Genomic DNA, 22,288 nt, shown 5'->3' with positions numbered 1-22,288 from the left:
GATTGTTGAGTTTCTAAATTTTTAGGTAGAAATGGATTTACATATTTATTATTGTTTCTGAAGATCTTTTATACGGTCTTACTCGTTATTTAAAAGAGTAGTGCTGCTCAATAAATATAAATTATATACTTCTAAAAAAAAGTTAAGAAATGTGGAAAATTATGTTAGTGTTTGCTACAAATCATTAATATCACACCCTTAGAGTGTGTTTTGTGTTTAGATAAAGTATTATATTCAAAGCAGTTTGTGAAACTATTTTTTGAATGTTCTATTTTAAATTAATAATAGTTTTTTCTTTACAGTATTTACTGCTCTTTTCATAGCACAATATAACATAAAGCAACTTATTTTAAAAGTAACAAAATAAGTTTGAGAACAAATTTTCTCATGTGCTAAAAAGAAAATAAAAAAGGAAATAAATTTATTCGAACTTGTAATAAAGAAATGTATTCCATAGTAATATTATTTACTAAGATCTGTATGTAGATTATAGTATATAATATTTTGTGCAAATTCTAGTCATATTTTATACTGCTGAATTTGTTTTAGATTATAAATTATAACAAATTTGTGTGAAGTTAAGCCAATTTTTCTTGAAAAAAGAAAGTAATTGTCACATCATTTTTAATAACTTGAAGCAAATTGCACTAAGTTAAAATGATTAAAATATTATCCTTTAAAAGGTCAGAAAGAACAAATAAAGACGAATCTGCAAAATAATACTAATACATGTATCTATCTGATACGTATTTTGTGTAAAATGTAACTTTTGAAGTAAAATATTTTTTCAAATGTGTAATAAATTATATTTTTATTCCTCGCTTTAAAAAAAGGCGATTTTTGCTGCTTACACATAATTGATTTTTATTGCCCATTACAAAGATAATTATATTTTGTATATTTGTCACAGATTTGAATTCATATTGAGTGCATATAATGTTTGTGTTGCATAAATATACTTTTGTAATTTTCACATACATGTTACTTGTGGTATACATCTATATAGTGATAATATACTTTCTAAAAAAAGTGGAATCTGAATTCTAATTTCCATTATTATTATACCCTTCATGAATACATAGTAATTTGGCATTTTACTTAGACACACTAGATTTTTCGGATTGGTTAGTCTAATGCTATAAAAAATATATAAAATTTTGTAAAAGTTCCGTAAGGTGAGGTTCTACAAGCTCAATTTTATAGATATAAATTATATTTATTTTTATAGTTTTGAGTTTTTGAGTCTTTCACATTCTTAGAAAATTCACTAATAAAAAAAGTTGACTGTTATTTCAAAGACCCAATATATCTATGGAGGATTAAAAACCTATTCATTAATCAAGTCCCATTGACTTTATACTTTTCATTTCGATTAGTCCGTTTATGTTAAATATTATATGCATCCTTAATTTGTTATAGTAAGTATTTTTCTCATTGTATGAAATTTGTATTTATTTAAGCGTAATAATTATTAAGTGCTATAATATTGAGAAAGTATATACATAGTATTTGATCAAGTAAGAAAAGTAATTGAGTAAACATTCAATTTATGTTAATTTTGTTTTTTTCTTTCAAATTTGGACAAATTAAAAATATTTAAGTACGATAATATTTGTCGAATCATATTTTTGAACATATACAATAACCTTGGTAAGTATATATTTGTTGGTTCTTTTAGAAAAATATAGAAATATCTTGTTTTAAACGACTCTCGATCGAAGATTATGATACGCGCTTCTTATATTAGCGATAAAAGTTAAAAGTTATTTTATTTAAATTTAAACAAATTAAAAAGAAATTAATAGGATTAGCTTTTGAAAAAGTGACGGTACATAGTTTTGGCGCGCGCGCAAAGGTAAACAATGAACTGTATGCTTTGATACCGTAGAAGTGGCAACAGTGTACAGCTCCGATCCATGTGACAGAGAAGGAACGTGACAAAAGGTGGCAGAGGGTGACGCCGCCGAGATCGGAGTGAGTGTTTGCCCGGGCGAGCCGGGTGTCGGGTGTGCTGTGTACGATTGTCGCGATATTCGTCCGTTCTGGCGTCCACCGGAAGGTAAGCCTGCTCGTAAAAGATATCGGCTGGCTCCGAAATCTCATTTCGACATATTTTTCGTGATGATACAGAAGGAAATTTAAGAAAATCGCGAAAAAAGTGCACCGACTAACGAGCAATATACAGCAGCTCGACACTTCTCTTACACGCCCAGCGGAGTGCTGCGTCACATGGGCTGCGTTCATTGGTCGATACAGCCAGGTGACGTCATGAACCGCGCTTTGATTGGTCTATACCTCGGATCCCAGACACGTGAATCGTGGCCAAGCAAGCATGGCTGTTGATGCGCAGTGGTTAGCACTTGTAAAATGTTTCTGCCACGCGCTAGATCGATCAGGTTATAATCGTCGTGTGCTGTGAAACGTCGCGAGATCGTCTGCTGTTCGAAAACTTACGAGTGCCTCGTGATTTTCCGCATGTGTCGCATGTTTGACAGCGGAAATACCGCAGAAATTCTCGCAAGAAATTGATTTCTACCGTGAAAGTGGGTTCCAGCGTGTTTCCATTGTGACCGAAATACAGTCGCGGCATACCTGTAAGTTTCTGATTATTTTCTATGCATTTCTGGCATTACCACACCCGTTTAAAAGCCTTCACGGAACATTATCTCGTCAGGACTATCGCCTATTTAATTAACATGTGTATAGGTGGTTGCGTGGCGTGTTTTCCGTGCCATAATAGACCCAGCCAATCGCACGGTACTTCAACTCATGACGTCACGTTATCGCAAGTTCCTATTGGTCAACGGTGCGTGCGTCGCCCGTCTAACGTGTGTGTCGCTTTGTCAGTTTAAGGAGCTCGTTCGGTGTATGGCACGCTTCTTGACTTTTCGTACTCTTCTAAGTAGCCTCTCCTTTACGAACTCGTCGCAGTGCATCGTTTTTCTTTCCTATTTTTGCATGGTTGCGCGTACACGAAATGCAATTGTACCTGTTCGTGATCGTGGTACGCTTTCGCGATTACGCTGCCCGGGATATATCTACTTTTCAAATCAACGGCGGAACCTCGTTTCTCTGCTTCGCCTTTCCCGCCTCTGTCTCGTGAACCTTGTTTCTTCGCTGACTGATTTCTCGGACTGCGCAGCTGATATTCTATACACTGTACGTGCTCGTATTCGCGAACACGCTCTTGCGCGTACGAACGCCACGTAACGACTCTCGTTCCTGCTTTCGATGCTACATCACGAGAACAGTCAAACTAATCTGACTCGCTTAAATGCGACGATGCCCTGTAAAACGAGTACGTACATTATTTTTATACCGCAGTATTACATTTTTTTAATTAATTAAAGCTCGCAAATCGTAAAAATATAAACAATACATTATTGCTTCAATTCTATTGAATTCTTCCAAATTTGAATATTATAGTTTTTTTAAATCTTTGCCAATTTTTTGATTTAGACTTTGATCCCTTTCGTTCATTTTCTTAGAGAAAATGCATTTCAGAACAATTGGGTAATACCAAGACAAGACGCATGTAAACACGTTGATTTCTTTTATCAATTTTTGGTACGTAGGGCAAAAGTTTTGAATATTTTCAACCTTACTTCTACATTGTATTTTGTATTCGAAAAATATTGTTTAATTTTTTTCTCGTATCAAATTTATTGCATTTCATTAATTTTACGGTGAAATTCAGTGGTACATGTTTGGAATTAACGATTAAGAAGAATTAAATAATTTTTCGATACGTATATTCGTGATCCGATTCTATAACGTAAAACATGTTTTGCAAAGAATGTTGGCACATTTTGCGTCGTATTTTCGTTTTTGATTGTTAGATCGTTTCCAGCGATCGGAACTTAAGATGCGTGTTAATGCTCTGCGCTCCAGGAAAGCGCACGTCGCGCTTGCGCATCTCCACCGTGTGGTATTACGAAGACGGTACGTGGAAGGGGATAAAGCTTCCCGCGCGACTGCGTTACGTCACGCGTACGTCACGTGACGTATTTCAGACACCGGTCGTGTCCGTACCGTCTGCAGCTCTGTTCAAACAAGCTAATAATATTATCGAACAACAAAGTTTCGAACATTAAAAAAATAATCATGTAGTCGGAGCATTGTTAAATAATTCGTGGCTGTGTATCTATAAGTCAAATGAGGTGTGACACGTGTGATTTCGTCACGGTAACAGAAATTATATTTCTCGTGACATTGATTAGTGTCGAAGCACGTTCGATTAATCGGTTTCGGTTTGCTCGTCACCCGTTTTTTAGTGTATCGAGTGATTATTGCACGGTGGAATACGAATGAGAGAAACAACGCGATTATTTACGTTCTTATGACCTTTCTTCGCGCATTGCCAAGGTCAACCGATTACTAATTCCCCCCACTCTTTTCTCGACGATGACATCGTGGTCTGGTGCACTTTCGGTGTAACGAGAACGTTTTTTTTCTTTTTTTTTTTTTTTTGTTGTTGTTCGTGCGCAGATTGCCACCCGCGGCTGGCAGCAGCAGAAAAAGAGGAGGGTTGAGACACGAGAACGGGCTCTCGACTTCTTCGTCCTCGCGAGCCGGCGACGGGAATCGACGGTCCGATCGCAGAGTCTCAATCTCCCGAAGGATCTTAAAGAAGAACAGAGCTCGTCGTGGAGCGAATCGGCAACGTCAGGATGAGCCTGGAAACGTTGCTGGAAGCAGCGCGGTTCGTCGAGCAGCAGGAGAAGAAGAGGGAGCGCCTTGCAAGCAGCTCTTCCTCCTCCTCCGATCATCCGCTAGTCGTTGCTCCCCACTCCAACCATCACAACTCCAACGAGCCACGTGGTGAGTACCACGCGCCACTTTTCGGCGACCGTTCGCGATACGTATAAATATGTAGAATGGCTTAACGCATCGGATTGCATTCTCGAAATCTTTCATAAGATCGTTAATCGCCAAGCGTTAGAGGCGAACAATTTTCTCGTTGCGTTCAATCCATTCGTACAAAATGATCGAATTACACGAAAATTGCAAACGGGACAAAAGACGGTGAATGCTTCTAAGAACATTCGTTTCTTCTCGTGTATTTTATTGCTTTAAGAATCCACGTGAAATTTTTTTTATTTATTTAATGCCATTCTACTTTCATCGCTATGAGTAAAATTTTGATATTGCAGCGATACTAATGTAGAAGGTTGTTCGTTCGTTAGCCTATTGTGATATTCTGCAATTACGACTTCTTTGTTAAAAATCCCTAGGAGCGCGATCGCGTTTCCAATAAATTTTACAAAATTCGTGTCGGGTTAGCCCTTTCGATACGAATGAATTTTGCAAAAATAAATTAGCGTTCTGTTCAGGTTTTGCCGATGAGACTGGCTCGGCAAACGATACAACGAATCGCACGCTCAATTGGAAACGATACGAACACATTTTTCGCGTAGAAGTCGAAAATTGAATTCGTGCACGTGTGTTATCGTTATTTGTATTTCCGTGCATGCTGTTTCGTACAATTAAAGATGTTCCCACTGTTCAAAGAGAATTTAGATTTCTCTCATGGTACGATCCGACAGGAAAATCTGTACACGTGTGAAAATAATGAATATTTTTATCGCGGAAGAAAATATATTCGATCGTTCTCTACGAAATGAGAAACACTGCGGTATACATGCGAATAGCACGCGATGACCCACGCGTTCATCGCCTCCAAATTAGGTATGATTTCCCTCGCAACAGTGATTCTCAGACGTGGCGATAGCCTTTCGTAAAACGAATAGTGGAAAGTTCCGTGAAACACCGTGTTTGAAAATGCACGAATTTCTCTTACATTTTGTTTACTCGATCTCTTTATCACGGTGAACGGCCGTACTTGGCGTTGCCTCTCGTTCGATCAATTTTTTGCAACGATAACGAAGTTATCGTACAGGTAATTGTTCCGCGAGGATAAAAATCGTAAAACTAGCCGGTCGATCGTCCGAAGGAGCCGATCGCTGTGTCTGTTCGATTCCCGCGTTTTCCCAGGTCAATGACTCAACCGGCCGATCTTGCAAAGCGAGTCTTAACACACGCGAAAGAGTTCTCGAGCACGAAACGCGGTGACTGCACGCTACTATGCCATCGGTCTCTTTCTCTAAGCTTACGTTGACTTCACCAGTCAAATGATCCGCGCGATAACCTTCTCGAAAAAACTCGCGGAACGACCTGGCGCTGGTGATTGCAAGCTATACGATCATTGTCGAGGTGAACCGGTAATCCCGCAGCTAGCACGATTCCGCGACAAAGACCACGGGCGCAGCCTTTCACGGTTGTCTCTCCTCCTTGCGACCAAGTTTTCGTGTCTCTGAACTCGTATCGCGAATTTACGAACCGCGAAACGCCTCCTCCGCTCGCACGTTCGACGCGAGATAGACGATTGCGGAGTATCTCGAATCGTTCCGCGACAACTCGATTAAACGTTATCTCGCGGCGTCGAAGACGTCGAAGTCGAAGGTTTCGTTCGTCCGTTCGTCCGTTCGTCCGTCGTTACACCGACACGTGAAAGTGTATCACGATTGACGCGACGCGAAGCGAAATGTTTACAAGTTTCAAGGAGATAGAAGGTTGAAAAGTCAAGAGAAGGTAAAAGAGGTGGGGATGGGCGAGCGATTTGGTCGTCGGCCGTATGCATCAGGTTCCCCTCTGGTCGTCGATCCAACGTGAACCAAAGCCATCGGAAACGTGCACGTAAAGAGACCCACTGGGCACGTATAAAGGCAAAGAGGCAACGAAGGGTGGCGGAAGTTAGAACTTAGGTGGGAGCACGGAGAGAAGGGTACACGCGTTCGGCTGTAGCGAGCGAGACGGAAAGAGTTAGTGGAACGTAGGAGGGGTAGGCGGGGAGAGGGAGAACGAGGGGAAATCGTGTGGCAGGGTAACCGGGCGAGGAGATCGCGAGGGATTAGAGAGGTGGGGAGACGCGATATCGCTTTTGGAGGGGTAACGATGGTGACCGTGGTGCTACGGTGACGATGGTAGGAACGAACCTGGATGCTAAGGTAGTGGGGGAGTCAGAGGGACCCCCGGTCACTGACTCTAGAAACTACGACAGCTTTTGTGCTTCATTCACGAGCGCGCCACCTACTCGCGCACGGGCGTTATGTTTGCCGGCGCGCTCTCTTCCTCGCTCGCCGTGTCTCTTGCAGACCGTCCCTTTCTCTTTTCCTCCCAACGCGGTCGTTTATCTTTTTCCGTCGCTTTCTGTCGGTATCGGTCTCTCCCCACATCGCACGCGGCTTTTTCCATCATTATCGCGCACGCATCTGATTTATCGTGCGGTTCGTCACGATCGCCAGCAATTCCCGTGCGGTGCGGTGCGGTGCGATGCGGTGCGGTGCGGTGCGGTGCGGTGCGGTGCGGTGCGGTGCGGTGCGGTGCGGTGCGGTGCGGTGCGGTACGGTGCGGTACGGTGTGGTGCGGTGCGGTGCGGTGCGGTGCGGTGCGGTGCGGTGCGGTGCTGTGCTGTGCTGTGCGGTGCGCTGCACACACGATACGTACAGGAGGTGTAGTGGACGGAGAGTCATTGGTTCAGGGGAGGGGGCAGGGTGAAGCGCGTAGGTAACCACACGAGGTGCATTGTACGTTCGCGGAAGGAAGGAAAGGCAGGCAGGCAGGTAGACCAGGCAAAAAAATGCACACGATACAGGTCAGATCGATCTTCCCGTTTCGTGGGTTCGTGCGCGTCGACGCGTGCCCGAATGAATGTGTCAGGTGAGCTGGGAAACGCGTATCGAATATGCATTAAATTTCCTATGCCACTTTGGACCGAGAATCTCGTCGGTGGTTCTGTACATTCCGTAAACGCGGGGCAAATTGTGCGTGTCCATCGGTATCGACGATAACGGGACGTCTCTTTGTTTCAAGGGAATTAAGTTGATTTTTGGCACCGGGTACCGTGACTCGAGAGAACGAATACACTTGTCGTGTTTCGCACGGAACTAACAATGACCAGTAACCACCGGTGTTGGTTTTTATTTTTATTTTTATATATATATATACTTTTATTACATTTCACGACGTATAGATACACGACGGGGCAACGCGTACGTAATAGTGATACTCTCCAGCGTTGAGCTCTTTTTTCCCTTGGATCGTGGTGAAACCTTAAAGGAAGGTGAATATACACGTATCGGGAGATCGATCCCTTGTTTTCACGGTCACGCGTCTATGCACACGGTTCAGATGCGACACGAGACGGGAAATTGCGTCTTCGGTGGTGCGTTAGGGTTTTGTTCTCGCGCGTTATTCTCTCCCGTCGGCGATGTTATCGAGGCAACGTTTATCGCGGGATAATCCAACGATCGATTCGTATCGCCTGAACGTAATTTCTGTCTTTTAAACCGGCGACGACGATGATGATGATAATAATGATAAAAATGGAGAAAAAAAAAGAAACCGGCAGAAATGAAAATAATTCCGTGGTGTCGCGTCGCTGGGAAAGTGTACGAGCGTTCGGAGTTCTTACGACAAGTTAGAAACTTGGTAGGTCAGTAGTGACTTCTGGAGTGGAAAACCGAGTGTACCGGTCTCGCACACGGGCTCGATCGTAATACGGATGATTTAAACGTTGTAATTCGCTCCCTATCTTCGCGCATCCGGTCTGTTACCGCGTTGCGCGTGCTCGTTGGCACGGCGGTGCGTGATATAACAGGCAATGCGCGTTAAACGATAATTTAAGTCTGTCTATCGTGTACTTAAATGATGCTTTACAATTCAGCTTTACAACTTCATAACACGCGTAGCGTGCGCATGTTTTGTACGATGGGCGTACGAGATGCATAAATCCTACAGAAAAACTCCCGCGGACGTATCCGAGCAATTAAATTTTTCTCCCTTAACGGCGCTTGATTAATTCAAATTGACCTCGAGAACGTATCGCTTTTTCGAACGTACAGCGTGTCCGGTTTGTGCGCGACGCGTTCGTTATTGTTTCACGTGGCGTGCTTTCTTCGATCGTCCGAGAAAATAGGAAAAGTCGTGTTTTGGTCGTTGGTGGTGTCGCGCGAATACTTTCACGAAGCTTAGCCATTCGCCAAAGACCTATCGGCATTGAAACCGGTGTCGCACCGCTTGTCTATTCCAGGACTTTAGGCGTGCGATCGACCGCTACCATCTCTAACCACTCCTACCGCACAGCATCGGACACGGTTTGCCGTATGCCGTTCCGTAGCACACGTAGGGGCGCTCGTAACCCATTCGTCGTCACTGTCGAGACGTTCGTTACACCGGCCGGATACCTGCAGATTAGCTGCCTCTACGTAGGAGAGTGCCACGGAGTGGGGAAAGCAGAGGACGAAAGTACGAGAGAACGATCGCGGAGGAAAGTAGGCAAAGAATACAGGGGGAATTTTTAGAAACGATGACGGGAGGGGTATTCTTACCGATGGGACAACGCGAGTAGGACGAAGCAGAGACGGGATTCGGGTCGAATAGATCGGGACGAAACTAAACAGGCTAGACCAGAACCGGGGTAAATAAGAGCAAAGTAAAGCGGAGCAGAACGCAGTGCACTGTATCGGCGGACGAGCACGCGGGCAAGTGAGCTGCTCGAGTGCGCATGCGTCTTGTCCCCGGCAAACCCCCCACCACGCGTGTCCGGCCGCGTGGCGTCCTGATCAATTGCGACGTTGCCGAGTCTGCCGTTGACCCGGAGAAGAAGGGAGCGAGAGAGACAAAGCGAGACGAAGCTCCCCGGCGTTTTCATTTCTCCCCACCACCGGCTACGTTACCGCTCACCCTGCTGACCTAGGGGAATACCCATTCCTATCCCCACCATCGTAGCACGTGGAGACGCGCCTCTTTGAATTTTTCATACCTTATCGACCTGTGGATTCAACTGTCTGTACGCGGTAAGATGCGTCCAAGAAAATCCAAGGAGGAACGATCAGGGGAAGGGACGATGGGAGTGCAACGAAACGGTGACGTGTTGCGCTTCGGTGCCTCCGACGCTAGTTACTGCTTTCCTCGTTGTCGCACGCTGTCGCGTTTGTCGGTGACATTGCACGCAGAGAGAAAGGAGAAATGAGAATGCTCTTTTAGGATAACGCGTGCCTTCGAATTCGACGAACGTCACGCACTTACTCTTTGCGTACCTGCGAAATAAATTTCGCCGTTGAATTATCGATCTCTCGTTACACGGTGCGGTAATACTTTTATTCGTCTTGTTTTTTTTTTTTTTTTTTTTTTGTAATTTTTGACGTTCGTTTAATCTTCGTTCGCGTTTCGTGTTTCAGGTGCCAAATTGAAGAGGGAACGCACGGAGCAAGATGACTTGTTCTGTGAAGAAAAAATGCTCATTATCGACGGTAAGTGTCGTATTATACGAAAGAAAGATTTTGAAATTAGGTTGTAAAGCGAAAGGGGATTTCGACGACTCGATCGAACGCGTTCGTAATACGTACGTACGCGTTCGCGGTCAACGGACCCGCTGAATGTTTTTTTTTGCCAACAATTTCGAAGGGGAACTACGTTTTCCACCGTTTTGCCGCGACGCCCTCGTACGCTTATTCGCTGGACGCGAATACGCGCACGCTGTTTTAACTAACCAATCGATTGTCCTCCCTATTACGGCGATCATGTATAATTCACCGAGTTCGAGCAATTCCACGCGTCTGGCTTCGATTCCTAACCTGTCGTCGATCGACGGGATCCAGTTTCTTTACGTGACGAGACACTGTATCGTTCTTAACTAACCGTGGTGCCAACAAACTTAAAGAAAGAAGAAGAAGAAGAGGGGAACAAGAGATGAAAACTGACTCGTAAGAAAGTGCAAACCGGACGACTCAATCGGGACGTCGTCGTTTTCCCTGTCGATGAGTTTTATCGTCGTGCGCGCGAAGTGCTCGCGACGGATTCTAGTTCGCCCCGATTGCGTTTCGAAACGCACGCAATTTCGCGGACGTCGTTTGGAATTTCAACGCGTCGCTGAAAGAAAGAGAGAGAGAGAGAGAGAGTGGATAGCGAGCGAGCGAGAGCCACCGCGTCGGACTCTGTTTCCTTGAGCGACAAGGACAGAGTGTCGCGGGTGACTGGAGGCAGCTCTTGCGAGAACGGAGATGTCACGGAAGGCGGCGGTGGCGGGTCGAGAGGAGATTGGTCGCCGCCGCAGCCGCCGTCGCCACTGGCGGCGTGCTCGGGGCGAAGAGGTGGGGTAAGGGAGCAGGGGATCGTCATCCTCAGGTTGGAGGCGGTGGCACTTACGTTTAGACTTCAGTCGGCACCCGCGACTCACGCGGTACGAGTTTCTTTCGTTCGTCGAATTGTTCGCGCGTACGATCGATACGAGTGATCGGCCCACGATTCGACCCAACTATTTCATTTATCGATCGATGATCGGTTACGCAAGCCGTACGACACCACCGCGTCGTAACTGTACCGGCCGACGTTAGTTTTGCTTTCAACGTTACCGTTCAGCAGTTTCGCTTAAAAGGACACGTCGTAGACGCCTAGTTAGATACGTGTGAAAGGTCGCTGGTCGAGGTTGCATATCGGTGCAGACACGCCGATACCCGAGACGCCTCTTTATCAGTAACGATTACACGAGCCGTCAGTGAGATCCGCCGACGAGTTGAAAACAAAAATTGCGTAGCGATCCCAAGATCGTTCGTACGGCAGGATCAGTGTCTCTCGATGCGTCGATAGACGTCCGATTCTACCGGACGTTTTTCGTTCGCTGTCACGGACAAAAAAGAAACAAAATTGAAATCGAGTGGAAGGATACGAGGAAATTAATACGGATTCGTTACGCCCGATGTCGAAGGGCGTCGAGGACACTGCGATTCATCGAGAGATTCGAGGACGCTGAGATTTCGATCGCTCGGAGAATTTTCAAAGTTTCGTTCGCGCGTTCGTCGGACAATGACCAATTAAAGAATCTCGATGGTCGAAGGCTGTCGATGCCGCGGAACGAGACGCGTCTGGATCGACGGTAGGGGTCCGCGAGGATCCACAGGCCACGGTGCCATGAGTGTTTCGAAAGTGCTGATTTTTTTTCCCCGTCGTATAAACTGCGACCTCGTCGTATTCACTCGTCGTAACCGCTTCCCCCCTCTGTGAAACTGTGACGCAGCCCTCTCTCTTTTCCACGCGTTTCGCATTCCCGGTCGTTTCCACTTCTTTTCGACTAGTCGGTCGTTCGACGCGTCCTGGACAACAGTTTTATCGGTCGTGGCAAGGCTGGTGTGCCGTGCACTCCGACGGCAACACCGGGCGGCGACGAGTCTATTTACCCACGATTCCCTTCGCGCCGCGCCAAGTATTTCGACAAAAAACGCGCCCGGTCACCGTAGGGGAGAACCCCACCGTGGCGCGTAACTGTTGCATACCGATCGAAACGACCCGTGTCGCGAAGAAAGCACCGCGTCCGACTTATCGAAAATCTATCGTTCGCCAATTACGCCGCCGTGGTATTATTTCTTGGTCTGGCGCGACCGACCCTCCGGCCGTTTCTCGTGCCACGGTTACCGCTCGACGTGCACCGGTACCGGGCCACCACGGAAACGTGATCTTTCCTATTGTCACGATCGCAAATTCACGGTTTCGCGACGCGAATCGGGCTGGATCCGGGGATTACAGAGTAGGAAATTGCCCGGAGAGGATAGCAAATGGATATAGAAACTATTTCTCGAACGTAGCAGGAGAAGAGAAGCGGGTAGAGGGTTTCTCAGTGCATCGGAGTGCGTGCGTGCGTGCGTGCGTGCGTGCGTACGTACGTGCGTATGTGCGTCTGTCCGTCGTGTGCGTGCGTGCGTGCGTGCGTGCGTGCGTGTGCGCGTGTGTGCGTGCGTGTATATACCTCTAACGCCTAGTGCGACAAGCTTATACCAGCGTGGTCTTTTTTATCCGGGTGTTGCGTATGCCAGAGCGCCGTGCGTAGTAGCATCGAGAGTCCTCGGGAACATGGGAGTTCTTTTGGTCTCGGATGGCACAGCGGCGGTCCAACCTCGTATGAATTTGAACGCGGTTAAAGCTGCGGGAGCGCAGCGCGCGATCGACGCCGGCAACGAGACGAACAACAATGTAAACGGGCTCAGAGACGCGAATAGCCTGATGCCGACGCAGGTCGTCGGTATAATCGACGTGGTCGTCAACGACGAGCCGGTACGCAGCTGGATGCCGCCCCCGCCCAAGAAAAAATGGATACGGCATTATCTGCTCGGTGAGCTAATATATACTATGGCTCCTTTCGCGCGCCCAATTCCGTTCCTAATGTCTCGGGGATGGGAAATCCCGCAAAATATATCGCGGAGAATATCGATGATCGGATCCAAGCAACGAATCGGTCGTTTCGGCCCGTTCGTATTTCAAATTCGATTACTTTGGACGACCGGTCGTTCGTTATCCGAGTTCAACATTTTCGAACGTTTGCGACGATCTTGATAACGGTAATCCACCTTACGGAGGAAAACTATAGGAATTATTTACAGCGAGGAACTATCAAAGATATATATATATATATATATATGTATCATTTTTTTCTTTAATAATACGATACAAATTTATTATAAAGGGAAATGTAACGAAGCGTTGATACACGTATACGAAGCAAAAGCAATTAATAATGTCGTGTGTAGATTAATTCGTGCAGGTAAACTAAACAGAAGTTAGCAAAGGTACGGAACATTTATGATGTTTTATTATAAAATTATTCCAAGATTTGCACGTTCCGTAATATTCTAGTTCTTGTTTCCTTTATATAAAAAAATATGTAACGCAAAGTTGCAAAATGTACAATTTATTAAAAACTGAGAATAAAGTAGACGAAATCTTAAGGGACGGATATTGAGAGGAACTTAACTCGAGTACTAATTATAGTGCTTGAATTTAAATATTGCGAATAAAAAATGCTTCGTTGTACTTAATATTTAGTGTTCGTAGTTAACTAACGCGTAGGAGGTATAAATGTTTTATTTTCCACTATCTTTACTATATTACCTCGTTTTGTGGGTAATTTTTATTTCATATTTCGACTCGACCGATCTAAAAATTTGTTTCTCTTTGAAAGTTCCATGCTATCTACTTTATCTATATATTTTTCCTTTTTAACGCAGATTATTCTATATTAAGAGTAATAAATAGTTTCGTACGACCATATTCGGTTCCATTGAGTTCGATACTGGAAGTTTTGCTCCTAATAATTTCGAATTAAGATTTATTTACGAAGCAAGATAGACGATTTGCAGTAATTGGAGATTCATAGATACAGATGCTATACCACGTCCCCCGATTAAACGTTGCTTCTGTGTTTGCTTTTTGCAGCACTCTTATTGACGTTCAATTTTTGATACAGCTATCGAGAACTACGAGGCATACTATAGTTTCTTCATCGAAGTTTACGGAATATGTTTATATTCCGCGCCAAAAGCGTGGAGGAATATTTTTACGATACACGCGTTTGAAATTGGTTTATCCACGGTTCTTATAGTTCTTGCGTTTAAGCAAATACGAACGCGCAATCGGAAAATCTCGCGGATAATTAACAGAAGCGAAAATGATTGCGATTATTACCAGTTATTTGCGTAAAAGTCTGCCGTAGAATGATTTTCCTTTGGTTATTTTATTTTTATAATAATAATTGTTGCCCGTTACGAGAGAACAAATTATAAACCGATTAATCGGAAGCAGTTTATGTTTAACATTTTCGATTTACAGTATATTATATTTGTAGGAAAGAGGATCAACCGTTTACGGCATATTAAATTCTTAATTTTCGTTTCTCGTTGTCGTTTATCGATGTTTATTCTTACGTATATATGTACAGCGATTTGTCACCATTTATGCAAATACAAAAAGTACACGATATCGCAAGTCACTTGGATGTACAAAATCCGTAAATCGTAAGATTCCGTAAACTGTACGTTGAAAACGTGAAACGATAAATTCGTTGTTCTCGTTGATCGGTTTACGTATTGTTCTTTTCTTCGTGTACGATTAAACTCGGTAAAAAAAAGATGAATGAAACTTCACACTGTAACTAATCTGCATGGTTTTGCATATTCGATGTATGTACCGCGTGATTGGTAACGATGATCGTTCGATGCCACATTGGTGTTCGTTTTCTAAATTAATGGAACGTAACTCCGATTAATCGAAAATAATCGGTTCGAGATTGAACCGAAATTCGATATACGATAAAAATATATTCGAATATTCCTTGGAAGTGGATACCATCGAGAAACTATAATATTTCATCCGTATTCACGTTCTTCGATCTTTCCTATAAATAAGGTATTTTATAGAATCAGGTTCGCTCGCTAAAGAAGCATAGTTTGCAGAAATAAAATAGTAAACTTTCTGTTACTTTACTGCACTTTTATGAAGCCGTAAAATGTTCCAGACGTTATTTGTGTCAGACATTTTGTAAACAGGCTGTTACGTTTACAGGTAATTTTCTCCAATTAAATAATTTGGTGAATCGATTCGCTAAAATTCCAACGAATACCTGTTTTTACGCCGCGAGAAATATTATTTCTACGAAAAACGGTATATAGATAATTTTCGTTGCACCGTACACGTAGCGTATTATTCGATTTTATCAATACGATTGAACGTTCCGTCGAAGCAGTACGTATTAAGGTTCAGTTTTATTATATTACGTCGTATAACGAAGTTCGATGCATATTCGGTACACGATAATTTAGCAACAACAAGGTCTAGCTTTCGCTCGCTACAATGTGTCCCATAAACTTTGTTCTCAAAGGTATCGAAGATCCTGTTTTTTTTTTCCAATCGCTGATTTAATTACGCGTTACTCTCATTACGTATCGAACAGTTTTCCAAAATAATTTAAAATGCAAACTTAGCGTAGTTTCTCAGGTTTAAATAACATTATCGGCTATACAGGGGGATTTAAAAAGAGGACCAAAGAATTTGGAACGATATTTATTTAATTCGATGCAAGGGATATATGATCTATAACGAGGTTCGTTATTTATATTTAAACGAATCTCGAGATTGTTGGTAAAATGGAGCCATTTTTTGGACCACCTTTGGAGCGAATAAAAATTAAAAAAAAAGAAGAACATCGCACGGTCGGAAAATATAATACAGCATCGTAAAAAAGGAACATGTGATCTAAACATTAAAACCGAATGAAATTTATAGACGAATAAGTATTAAAAAGAAGTAATGTTCATAAATATTCGTAAACATGTTAATGTGTGCGTCAAGAATAATCCTGTGAAATTAAAAATTGCAATTCGCAGTAGTCGTGACGATCGAAATTAAACAAGATTATGCGCAATGTGTAAAAACTGATCGAGTATAAAATTAAATTATATCCACGGAGAATTTAATTTCTCTTAGATATCACAAAATTCTCCTTTTAGACGGTCAGATAATTAATAAATTCTCCAATTCGTGTTAAATACCGAAAAGAAAAATGTTCGATTCGCGTTTAATTATATCGCAGGTATTTCATAAATTTGTGGTTTCCATTTGAACAGCTGATGGTCCGTGTCACTGTCAAGGTTAATTTACGGTCTTGCGTTAACTCGTTATTGTTTATCTCGTTTCATAAATTCCGTATCTTCCTACATCGGTCGTTTCGTTTCTTTTCAGTTCGTACCTTAACGTATAAATTTTGCGCGTTTCGTTCAATTTTGACATTCTCGACGCACTCGAACACGGTCCTTATTATTGCTCCGATTGGCGATTCGTACGTTCGATTTGCAAAATTCTCGCGTGGTCCACGAATCGTTTCTAATTTTAAGTCCGGTGTTAAGTTTGGCGCGACACCAAGGCGATCGTCGCACGCGTGCATTTGAAAAACCGTCTATAACGATTCCTCGTTTAAAGATCGAAAATCGGAACCGTCCTAGTTATCGTTAATCGAGGACGGGTAGAAAATTAGCTCTCGAAATTGAACTAATAGGAACTCGAAGCAGCAGTGAACAAGTTGCGACATCGAAAACAATCGAGACAAACTAACGACCAGCCAGTGGCCAAAACTTCGAAGCGCGACGGCTACTGATGCGAAATATTTCCAAATACGATTTATTCAAATTTTCGAATAAAAAATCTCACACACACCCGTAATAAAAAATAATCGAAACGAAATCGTGTTCGTACCATTTTCAATAAAATGAAAATACCTCGTCGATCCGTCGTCAATGTTCTCGCAATAGCGCACCGAAAAATAGAAAAGTATTTCATTTCTCGTACCCGTGTGGTATTTTGAAATTCGACCGGTCAATTTTTAAAGTAAGACCGATCGAGTCGAGGAAATATGTACACAACAGAAGATGATCTCGAATCCTTGGTGCATGTTCTATCTTTAAGCGAGGTATCACCGTACCCCGTGATCATTTTTTATTTCGTATTTCATCTTCTGGACGAGAAACGTAACTAGTAGGGAACGCTTCTCGATCCTCGAAACCGGTAACGCGAATTCTATCTTTAAGCTATGTGACATTGCGAATTTCCTATTCAATTTAGTCTACGGTCGAGAAAACGTGAACGATATCATCGGAACGATAGACGGTTCACGTTTTCGGATCCCTGCTACAAAGGACCTTTAAAGTATCTTTAAGCGAGGTATCCACCGTGCTGGTCTAGCCCGCGAATCTCTTCTTCGGTGTTTCGCAGGGTCGTCCATTCGTCCGGGCGTTATCTCGCGGCACGTGGTGCGCTCGACTCGGTATCCGCGACCGTGACACTGCACTTAACCACCATCGATTGCTCGTAACGATACTGCTCCTCTCTGCCCGTTGCAGTTTTCAAGCGGCGGCCAGCGACGCCCGGGCTCGACGGCGAATCCTCCGCTCGTGGCGAAATATATTGCCGCGTTTTTATCGATTACGCCATCGCCACCGAGAAACGATCGGCTCGCGTACGCGTACGCAACACCGCGATGGCAAACATTACCGCCGACATTCAACCGAACGAGCGAATTTCGTTGCGCCTCGATCCGACCGATCATCGTCCCCCAGAAACTCGATTTCCACGACGGGAACGACGATCTTTTTTCTCTCTTTCTTTCTTTTCTTCTTCTCTTTTTTATTTATTTCCCCTCCTCTCTCTCGAACCTGCCGCGAGTTATTTTTACAGCCTCCGCCCCGCGAGTCGTAGGATTTTTTTGTAGGACCACGGACTCTTATCTGCGCCCACGCATCGCAGACTTAATAAAAATCTTGTTTTCGCGGAACGTAGCAAGCCCGATCTCGTCGTTCGCGTCTCTTCGACGCTAATAGGGATTTTTATGCACCTCCCCGAATGACCGTGGTTATCGATAGCGGGTGGATAATCGCGCCCGATTCCCGTGATTTTTATCGGCACCGCAATTAAGGCTGCTCCCGTTAAACGAGGCAGTGGATCGGTGGTGGTTCGTTTGTAGAGAGACGCCGTTAAAAGGAGCCGTGTCTTCTTCTTCTTTTTTTTTTTTTCTTCTTCTCTTCAGCATCGAGGATGCTTCGACTTAAAGTGGTTACGCACGCACAGCCTATAAATATTCTTTAGCTGGACGTTGGGTTCTCGCGTTACAGCAGGACCACTGATTGAACCAGCGGCGCTAGATTGACCGAAACTTTAAATACGAGCGAGATTAGGGTTGCCTACGTGGCGTCGTTACGTCGAACGAGCTCCTAGTGAAATACTTGGCTCGAATTTGCCAGCGTCGAGGTCTTGGATCAATTTTCGAGGGAAACGAGAGTATATTATTTACTTTTGCGTCGTTTTCACCGCGTTCTTTCCGTACAATTTCGGGTCGATCGTTCCGGGTGCGTGATGTAATTATTCTAACGATTTACAGAACGTTTCGTAGCAAGTTCGACGTTGTCGCGAGGTATTGGATAACTCGGTGCTCGAAGAATTTAAAGGATCACGTTTCTCTACGATTCCGTAGAATCAACGACGCGTGATAATCGTACCGCGTACAGGACGATGTGATTATTTTCATCCGTATGTTTAAAGCGTATCGTGTGTTCCGTCTTGTCGCGAAGCATTGAATTACTGCACCGTTCGATGGATTCTAAAGCATCGAAAGTGTATTTCCAATTTTTCGTTCGTCGACGTACTCGTTGTTTCCAATTCCAAAATTTAACATCGTGTTCGACATCGTCGCACAATATCGGTCGCACAACCCTAATTGCACACGTCGTCTACGAGAAGAAAGATCACAAGTACGAACGCGAGATTCATCGACGGATCGTTCAACAAATTGCAAATCTCGAGGCTCTATTCGAGAAACGTTCCCTCTTCTGGTAACATTGATGAATTATATTACAAAGTTTACTAAATTACATTACACGCAAGATATTACCACAGAAAAATTTCACCTCGTTCCTTACGAATATTCCTTCTACCAAACGAACAATCAACGTCAACGTTTCGCAAATACAACGAACAAATTTCTCCCGTACGTTCCAAACGATTCGATCCGTTTCAAACGGATCCATCGAACTCCTTAATCGTTGATATTCGAGCCGGGTATTTTTTACAACGGTAGTTCGATGATAAGTTCTACGAACGTACGAAGAACCTTTTCTTTTCGTAGGAAACTCTGAGAGAATATATGTGACCTGTATCGTGCTTTTAATCGTACAAAATGATGTATCAAATCACCATCGCGGAACTAAAAATACTATCTGAACGTCGTAGGGGAGCAGAACTCGCGCGCGGTGAAGTTGTGGCGTTAGTTCACACTCCGCGAGCTCTTTCGCACGTCGAAGACGTATATATACGTCGAATGGCCGTAGTCGTGATCGCGCGCACAGTGCACCGATCGGTTGGACACCTATAGGCGCCGATATCGGTACGGTGAGCGGTTTCGTCGAGCGCCTACAGGCTCCAATGGCAGTGAAAGGGTTAATACAGCGAGTCCTCGAGTTACGTGGTCTCGAGTTACACGGATTCGTCGATACGCGGTTCTGCCCCACCCCCACTTACGTTCTTGTACATATTTTACACGCGTGTACGTAACGCGTCGCGATTGGATATATATCGAACGAGGTTTTCTTTTCGTGTGTTTCTTCTCGCGAAGGTGGTACACGGGGATCTGTTTCCTTTTCGTTCATTTTTCGAACGAAGATCTTAGAATTAATGTATTCCAGGGTGAAGGAATATGAATCCTGAATGATCGAAGAAAAATGAATCGATGATTGAATTGTCCAGTCTCTTCATCCGTGGTACCGTGTTCTTCTCGACTCTGAAGCCAAGGTTTCTTTCTCGTTGCGCGCTACGTACGTGGTATTTGTGTAATTCGACTCGAACGGTTTTCAACTTACGCGTAAAGCTTCCGAACGAATTAATTCCGTTTAAGTCGACGACTTGCGCGGTTTGTATTATAATTTTCAATTGGAATAAATTTGACGAGCTAGGTTTCTCCCGGAGCTGTGTTTGCGAGTTTCTCCGATAGCGAACCACCGAGCGTCGCGGTTATCGATGGTTCTGAATTTATTCCGAATGAAAATTAAATCGAACGAAAGATTGGATTCGTATTGTATTTCTTTCCGGTGCAGCCGGGGGAAATCTTCGTTTGGACGAGAATTTCGAACGAAAAAGGACAAACAACTTTTTATATTCGTTGAACGGAAATAAAAAAATTTCAATCGCCGAACGAAATATTTTATAACGGATAAATAGAAACTTGACCGTCCGATCGAATAAATCGTTGCCCGTCGATTTCATTTGTCCGATTTTATCCGGAATAAAATTTTCCTCGTCGCTGCTTCCCAGTTTCGTTGATTTGTGGATTAAAATTGTTCATTCGACGTTACTTTCGGCCAGGTTTCTATCTTCTGGATCGTGTACAAACACAAAATTGACTCACCAATGATTCACGGACAACGAATAACATTGTACTACGATATCTGAGCAACCGATACTCCACGTTCGAAGTAAAATCTATCGGGAATATCTTAATTCGAATAAGTGTAGGGAAATATTTTTTCATCGTTGTCGAACAAGTTGCTCGTTTACTCGGTATAAAAGCGAACAAGAGTTCGCGAAACTTCGATTCATCGGATACAGTGTGTACAAGTTACCACGGTGAACGAACGTTTTAATTTGCTTATAAACGTGATTCAGCAGCGGCGAATTAACATCGTTGGTCCACGATGTCGGTGAACGAAACGATTCGGAAACACGAGGACGGAAATCGGCGATGAAAAATGGTCGATTCGTAAACAACGGAACAACCTTTCGCGTTCGACGAGCGACTTTCGATCGTCGTTGCATTCGGCGGTGCAACTCGCGGTGCGTTGCACCGTGGTGCATTGCAAAATTTCAAACGTTCGAACCTTGCGACCTTCTGACGGGTAAAAATGTGCACGGAATGGTCGAAGCGAGAAAACGTTACTTTGAGAATCACGCGAAACGAAAAGGTCACGTGAAAAATTACGCGAGGTGAGAAAAACAAGTTACGATTAAAAGTCACGCTTTTGACTCTTTTTCGAAAATTCGTCGAGCGATCGATCGTTGCTTCGTTCGCGAATTCTAGGTGTTCGAATCGCGCGATTGAGAAACGAGATCGCAGAAATCGACGAACGAAACTTGTCGCGATGGTGAGGACTCGTAGTAGCATTTCGGTTCTCCGATCGATGCGAGCGGATTCTCGATTGGCGAACGTTCGACCGAAGGATTTCGCCACGCGGACGAATTATCGCGTTACTCCGCTTCGATATTCGGACGAAAACGGGCATGCTTAAACATTTATACGTAGTTACTTTGACCTCCAGTCTAAGGCTGATTTCATGCCGATTTCTCAGATAAAAGAACAGTCACGTTCGTTCGTCCTCTATCCATTTTAGCTCATCGTGCGGAATTACCATTCGAACGTCCGTTCGGAGGTTTAGACTGGCAGCCTCGCCTCGCTTCGCCTCGCCTCGCCTCGACTCGCCTCGCCTCTCGCGATAGTCTTTAATCTTGGCGTGCAGTTTCTCTTTTGCAAAGGATTTTACAGTTTCTCCTTTGGATGTTAAATCACCTGCATGTGAACAGAACTTCGGCGCACAAAGTTCTGCCACTGTTTGCCATTTCGCGCGACGTCTAATAATACGAAAATATTTTATTCCACGAGAGTTGTTTTTTCCTTTTCTCTCTCTATCTATCTCTTCATTTTTACATCGAACCGATTTCGTTGAAATACACGCGGGCAACGTTGATATTTCGATTGGAAATTTGAATCGCCGGATACGATGCGTTCTCGTTCTTACGAATCGTTAGAGGAGCTTTTTACATCTTAAAGACGGTACGGCGTATATCGGGTGACTGAATAATTCAACACGCGGCTGTCAACAGCGATTTTCTTACTACCACGCGACGAATAAATAATTGGTAAAAGCGA

The 22,288-nt window shown here is 43.8% G+C and overlaps 1 protein-coding gene and 1 long non-coding RNA gene across 8 annotated transcripts in view; both read left to right on the top strand.

Annotated features, from left to right (window-relative positions):
* The first annotated feature begins 2,612 nt into the window (after positions 1-2,612).
* LOC143153954 (uncharacterized) lies at positions 2,613-4,472 on the top strand. Its single transcript, XR_012993950.1, has 2 exons — positions 2,613-3,298; positions 3,840-4,472. It is a non-coding gene; the product is annotated as an uncharacterized LOC143153954 (long non-coding RNA).
* Positions 4,473-10,010: 5,538 nt separating this feature from the next.
* LOC143153949 (uncharacterized) overlaps positions 10,011-22,288 on the top strand; it is a 44,925-nt gene continuing 32,647 nt past the window's right edge. For 3 of the 7 annotated variants that reach the window (XM_076325628.1, XM_076325629.1, XM_076325627.1), the window contains exons 1-2: positions 11,215-11,935; positions 12,870-13,165. In XM_076325628.1, the coding sequence (XP_076181743.1) occupies positions 11,904-11,935; positions 12,870-13,165 (328 nt within the window). In that variant the 5' untranslated portion in view covers positions 11,215-11,903. Of the gene's footprint in view, positions 10,147-10,241; positions 10,314-11,214; positions 11,936-12,869; positions 13,166-22,288 lie in introns of those variants that run through there. The other 4 variants (XM_076325634.1, XM_076325630.1, XM_076325633.1 and 1 more) reach the window with 4 other exon arrangements.

This window comes from Ptiloglossa arizonensis, chromosome 13, assembly GCF_051014685.1.
Source record: "Ptiloglossa arizonensis isolate GNS036 chromosome 13, iyPtiAriz1_principal, whole genome shotgun sequence".
NCBI classification, from domain to species: domain Eukaryota; kingdom Metazoa; phylum Arthropoda; class Insecta; order Hymenoptera; family Colletidae; genus Ptiloglossa; species Ptiloglossa arizonensis.
This window is presented reverse-complemented; position numbering and strand designations above follow the sequence as displayed.